Source organism: Gallinula chloropus, assembly GCF_964237585.1.
Source record: "Gallinula chloropus genome assembly, chromosome: 2".
NCBI lineage: Eukaryota > Metazoa > Chordata > Aves > Gruiformes > Rallidae > Gallinula > Gallinula chloropus.
The window spans coordinates 97474375-97480762 of record NC_140086.1 but is presented as its reverse complement, the minus strand read 5'-3'; the positions used below and the strand labels follow the sequence as shown (position 1 = coordinate 97480762).

The 6388-nt window shown below is 54.0% G+C and overlaps 1 protein-coding gene across 1 annotated transcript; it reads right to left on the bottom strand.

The window, feature by feature from the left end:
* Positions 1–3114: 3114 nt before the first annotated feature.
* On the bottom strand, positions 3115–5594 carry ID4 (inhibitor of DNA binding 4). The gene is made up of 3 exons (XM_084260891.1): positions 5031–5594; positions 4208–4266; positions 3115–3761 (listed from the first exon to the last, which is right to left on the bottom strand). The coding sequence occupies exons 1-2, from the start codon at positions 5431–5433 to the stop codon at positions 4253–4255; spliced, it is 417 nt and encodes a 138-aa protein (XP_084117017.1). The 5' UTR covers positions 5434–5594; the 3' UTR covers positions 3115–3761; positions 4208–4252.
* Between the last annotated feature and the right edge of the window lie 794 nt (positions 5595–6388).

Sequence of the window (6388 nt, the reverse complement as noted above, 5' to 3'; positions counted from 1 at the left end):
GAGCTGGAATCTGTCTCCCAAGTGGAACGAACAACATCTCCTGCCATTTGGAAGTTTCAGAGGGCAGCCTCAGCACCTGCAAGGACTGGGACCTCCACACCGCAGCTGACCAGAACACACACACATGCAGCATTAGCGATATCCATTGCTGCACTCTGCGGACAGCACACACACAAGGGATGAGAAGGACCTATATCCCTTATATATTCTTCCTCAAGGCCATTTTCTAGTCCTTTAGTTCCAGTGCCCCAAACAAGAAACGTGCCGCAGCTTCCACCAGCAACATGTTTCCCAACCAGCTCCTCCTTAGGGAAGCTCTCCCGGTAATCATCCCAGCTTTTCCTACGATTCCTCTGTTACCCAAAACATAATCCCCATAACAAAGGTGAAGCAAAGCATATGAATGCATTTTGCCTACTTCATCTCCCTGCCTCTACAAAGATGAGTCCATGTTGCCACTGGTACATGACAGCTGGAAAACTGGAAGTTTGTTTGACAGCCCGCGAGTTGCTCAAGGTCACAAAAGAGCCTTGGTAGCAGAGCTGGGAACAGAATTTGGTATCCTAATTCCTAATCTGGCAGCCTCACCACAACTCTGATCACGCAATCAAACAGCTCCTTTTAAGGAATGCTTTTGTGACTAAAGAGAAAATCCAAGGCGTATGAAGAAAGAGTCCTTTTAATTTGCCTTTGTTCAAAGATTCATGCATTTTGCTATCTGGAGAATGTGATTTAAACAAGGTATGGCATTAAAATATGATGAAAGACTACAATCTTTGAAAAACAAGTACGGCTGTATTTAGGACTATACAGACTCCAGCCATTGGGAAGGGAGCCATTAGATAGTCCTCACTTACGGTTTCACACACAGCAGAAGGAATAAATCAGACCAGCCTCTACGATGCTCTGATCGAGCTTTTTTGAGTGTTATATACAGGCTTTCACAATTGCTGAGAATACCATATAGCAGGAAAAAATTTCACTGTTCTTGAGTAAGACTTAGTAGTTTTCTAAACATCCTAACTTGTTGCACTGCAAGGGTTTTTAAAAAAGCAAGCTCAAATTCCCAAACTGCTAAACTCAATGGGGGACTGCCCTGACCTGAAACAATCTGGGAATTGGTATGCTCTCCCTTGAGAAGCGGTTCGGTGATTTATCATCTCTCCCAGGATACACCAGGCTTTGATACGTGGAAACCCTACAAGGCAGTTCTGCAGTTTGAGACAGCACCTTTTGCTTGCTTCCCTCTTCTGTGTAACAGAATACTGTAATCTGGCAGCAGCGCACAGGAGCGAACCAGAGCCCTGAGAACCAATGTTGCTGGAAAGCTGTGCACAAAATAAGCCGAGCTATACAAGCTCAAGAGGAGGACTACAAATATTAGTAAGATAAACAAGGAAAACAAAATGTAAATTGAAACGATTCCTTGAGAAAAATGTTGCTTTTTCACACGGTGTGAGAATTCCCAAACAACAGTAAAAAAATCCTATTGATGGCATCCTTAACGTCATTGAATTAGTTGGAATTGCGTGACTTATTTTGCAAGAACATATATCTTAAGTCTTTAAACTACCTTTGTTGTAACATCCAAGCTGGGGGGAAAAACCCCAGAAACATAGGGACCCCCGCTGTCCACCCCATATCAGGGCTGAGGCTGTGAAATGCCCCCCTGCCTCCCATGCTTTCACCATGACAGGAGGCCCCACGTTTGGAGATGTGTTAGCCAATTTCTGATTTGATCTTTACCTGATTATTTTGATTAAGAAAACGTTCATCTCGTTAACATTATCACTGTAGTCAACAGCTAATGACCCCAGTAGTTAATTTCCTTATAAATATTTAACTTTGTAGAAGTAGTCCCGTGGGTTATAGTACTTTTGACACTTGTATAATCTGAAACAAATCCTCTTTTTTAGTCAAACAGACCATGTTACACACACAGTTGGCTAGCTATTTACAAAGCACCCAATTAAATCCTACTTAATTCTCCCACTCTGAAAAATCCTGTTTCTCTAGCGCGCAGGCTACTGATCACACAAAATGAGCATCTTTCACCGAGCCTGGACACAAGTTTACAGTCTGTGAGGACTTGGTTGTACAAAAGGCTGGTATAAAATGAATGCGCCCGTCAGACAGTACATATAAAAAGGAGAACGTGCAGATTGAGAGGATTGAAGAAATAAGCTGAAGAATCAAGAGACAGGTAAATCTAGTTTAATGTTCACATGTAGTAGTTACACATCACAGAGATTAAACAGGATTTTAATTGTAACACAGCTGCAGTGAAGTGAAAGTCATTTCATATTAGAAAAATAACCTTGATGCAGTTATCCGATTTTTGGTATACTTAAGTTCAAGATGAATTTACATCACTGATCGTAACGACTTTGCCCACGTGCCTTTCAGTAGCTCGTTATTAATAAACTCTTTGGACGAAGGAAACAGCAACTGTTCTTGTTAATGGTTTTCCCTTTGGTTGCAAGCAGAGAACTGTTTTCACTTTTTAAGCAATTAAATAAGCTGTAGGAACGCAAGTTTGCAATAAAACCTTTTGGTGCTAAATGAAGTTCCAGAACAAATTTCTAGATCTGATGCAACAGCAGATTTTAAAAAAAGCTGATTAAAGATCTAAAGCATCGTCCCCATAATGCAAAAACTAGAATGTTTTTTTAGTCTCAGTTAAAAAAAAAAACCAAACCCAAAACCAAACCCACTACCTACATCTTACTGGTACTTTTATAGAATGCACTAAAAACCCCTGTGCCTTAATGACAAAAGTGTAGTCTCAAAATGTATAATACACTTACAAACATCTTTTAAGTCTAGATTGAGGAAAACACGTTTGTATGGACTCCGAACAAGTTTATTTGCAATTAGACATCTCATGCAATCATGCAGGACCACTAGCTATAGCCGTATCTTCTGTGCCTAAGGGACATTTGGGGACAAAAAAAAGCCTTAAACATTCAAGATATTTTCATATTGGCAGCTCTATACTAGAGCTGCGGCTTTCTAAGGAGATATTCCCACAGATTTTAAAAAAAACATACACACCTTTATAATATTTACAAAAAAATATTTAATTAAAAATATTTTATAATTACAGTAGTCTATTAAAGCATATACTTTTCTCACACTTATAGAACATCTCTATATATACACAGTATGAAATGTCACTCATTTGTCTATACAATATGTAACATTCCTGCAGGGAGAAGAAAGTTCCCTGGGCCCCAAATAAAATCCATCTATTTTAAACAATAGATGTCAAATATATCTACAAATGCTCTGGTAGATTAGTAAAGCTTCAAGATTCAGCTGCTCGGTCCCTTAAAAAGAGTTACAACGCTTCTAATAAGTCTGGGTTTTTAGGCTCGGGTCCTCTATCCCGGGGAAGAGTCGCAACTTTTCCTGCTAGGGTCCGACAAACCTCCTGCTACCGCGGGAGACACCGCTCACATCTGCTCGGAAGCGAAGAGACGAGACGGGGGAGGGAAAAGCGGGGGCAAAGGGGTGTGTGTGTGTGGGGGGACGACACGGGACGGGACCGCTACGGACGTGCAAAAACGGTGAAAAAGGCTGGCTCTGCCGGGATGAAGCATGGGAACTGCTCGGGGGGTGGTGGTGGTTGTGGGGAGGAGGGGGGGGTTGGTGGTTGGATGGCTCCTTCCTCCGGTGCGGCGGGGCCGGGCGACCCCCCCCTTTCCCCGCCGCCGCCCGCCCCCCGCGGTGCCTCTGCGCGGCTCGGCGCCGCCGCACACCTGTGGGAGAGGAATGAATAGAGGGGGTGTGTGAACCGCTCCGCTCCAGACCGACTGGCGCCACCAACAAAACACAAGACATGCTTGATCAACAACCCAAAACAAACCAGGTCAAACAACAACCGCAGCTCCCAGGCTGGGCCAGGCGGAGGGATGCGCAGCTGCACGCCGCAGCCAGAAGCGCTTCAGGGAGGAGGGGGGGGGAGGTTGGAAGAAAAAGAAAACCACCACCCGGTAATTAAGGAAAGTAAAATAACCACCCGGTAATTAAAAATAAAGCCCCAAGTCGCCTGCAAATATTTCTCGTCGAGGTCAGGTCCCCGTCCCCCCCCCCCGCCTCGACAGGCTTCCCGGCGGGAGGCAGTGCGGTCCCGCCGAACCCGGGCGCTGCACCGCGCCCCCACCCGCCCCCCCTTCTACCCCTCCCGCAGACGCCCGGCACTCACCTGGGGAGCGGCGGTCAGCGGCAGAGGATGCTGTCCCCCGGCTTGTTAACAGAGCCAGCCTGCGCAGCAACGAAACACGTCAAGTTAGAGGTGGGGGGTTTAAAAAACCCACCAAGCCTAAGACATGAGGTATCTCCCCACACGCCCCATCTTCGTACAGGGGAAGCGCTCACCGGAGTCCCCGGTTGCGGGGGGCGCGCAGTCGGGCGCACCAGACCCGGAGGACAGAGCCGAGGGGGCAGCCGCACCACACGCGGCGGGTGAGAGCCCATCGCAGGGCCTGGCGCGCCCGGGCGCGGGGGGGGATCCCCGGTGGCACGGAGCTGGCGGGGCCCGCCGCTCCCCGCGCCTCGGTTGTAGCGGCACCCGGGCTGCCACGGGAGGTCCCGCGGCGGGGAGACGCTCCTCGTTTCCCCCAGTATAGCAAGCTACACAGAAGGCGTTAGATGCGCACAAGCCCCCAGACCTGCTCCTACCCGCTCCGCGGAGGGCTGAGAAGCGCAGGAGCAGCGCGTCTGCTCCCGTGTGTGCAAACACACTGATTACAGCTACTCCCTCGAGAGGGTGTAATTACACGGTAAACACCGCGCGGGTGTCTGCCTGCACCGAGGGGATGCAGGCACCCACTGCGCACGGCCGGGGCATTTCTGCGCCCATCCACCCCGTCCCCTCCGGAGGCTGCGGCCCCTTGGCAGAGCCACGGGGCCGGCAGCGCTCATCACCGGGACGGGCGCTCCCGCGGCTGGCGGCGGTGCCGGCCGTGCCATGTCGCTGCCGCCCTCCCCGCTTCCCGCCCCGAAGCGCGGGCTGGCGTGGCACGCACCTCTTACCGGGTCAGTGTTGAGTGCCGTCAGCGGGGTCCTGGGGGTACCCGCGGGACAGCTGCCCGGGTGCAGGGCAGGCGGCTGCTGTTGCCGGAGCAGCGCCGGGTGCGTCTCCAGAGCCAGCTGCAGGTCGAGGATGTAGTCGATGACATGCTGCAGGATCTCCACTTTGCTGACCCTCTTGTTGGGCGGGATGGTGGGCACCAGCTTCCTCAGTCGGCTGTAACAGTCATTCATATCGCACTGCAGGCACAGCGCCGCCGGCTCTTCGCCCGACGGCGGGCCCCCCTTACAGCCGCTGTGCTCGGCCAGGCACCGCAGGGCCGGGTGTCCCCCGCCGCCGCCCGCCACGCCGGGCTGCGCCTTACGGCTGGGATGCCGGACGGGACTCACAGCTTTCATGGTGAAGCCGCAGGGAAGGAGGGAGACCTCCCTCTCCCACCACCGCCGCCGCCTCCCGCGACCTCGGGCAGCCGCGCGCGCACGCACCGCCCGCACCGGGAGCGGGGCACGGCCGCAGCTCCGCTAGCGCTACCGGCGGCCCCCCCGGCGGCTGTAGCGAGAGGTGCTCGCAGGACCGCACGACAACTGCGGCACCTTAGGCGGAAAGGAGCGGGGGAGGGAAATAAAACCCCCTCGCCTTCCCCTGCCGCCCGGCCGAGATCGCGTCTGCCACCGCCGCTGGCCGCGCCGCCCGCTATATAGCGCGGGGCGCGGGCGGGGCGCGGCGGGCGGCGCCGGGGGGAGGCGGGGGCGCCGCCGCGGCGGGGCAAGGCGAGCGCGGCGCGGGGAGCGCGGGGGGGCGCCGCGGCGGCACGGCGCAGCCAATCGGAGCGTCGCGTCTCCCCCTGGAACGCGGCGCCGGCCAATGGCGGCGGGGCCGGGGGGGCGGTGGCGCTGCTGGAGGGGGCGGGCGGCTGGCGCTGACCCCCGGGGGAGGAGGCGGCGGCGGCGAAAGAGGAGGAGGAGGAGGAGGAGGAGGAAGAAGAGGAGGAAGGCGACGAAGACGACTGCGGGAATGCGGGTGGGACCCACTGCCTAGCGGCTCCTGGCCCCGCCCCCGCGGCCCGGCGCGCTGCTCCGCGGGGACGAGCGCAGCTCCGCGCTGCCGGCGCCGTTCCCCGCCGCCCGGCCGGAGGAAGGCGGCTGCTTGCTCCCCCTCCCCCGTCCCCACACTCCCCCAGGGGAGGGGTGACATCTCCTCGGGTCGCGAAACGCGTTTTTATCCTCTGGACGTTGGAGACCCAGTCGCGCTTCACACGTATTTTGAGGGACTTCGGAACGCCGGCTTAAAGGCAGGGAAAATCCCAAGCAAAACTTGAGGGGGAGGGAGGGAGGGAGCGAGGGAGGAGGGGGG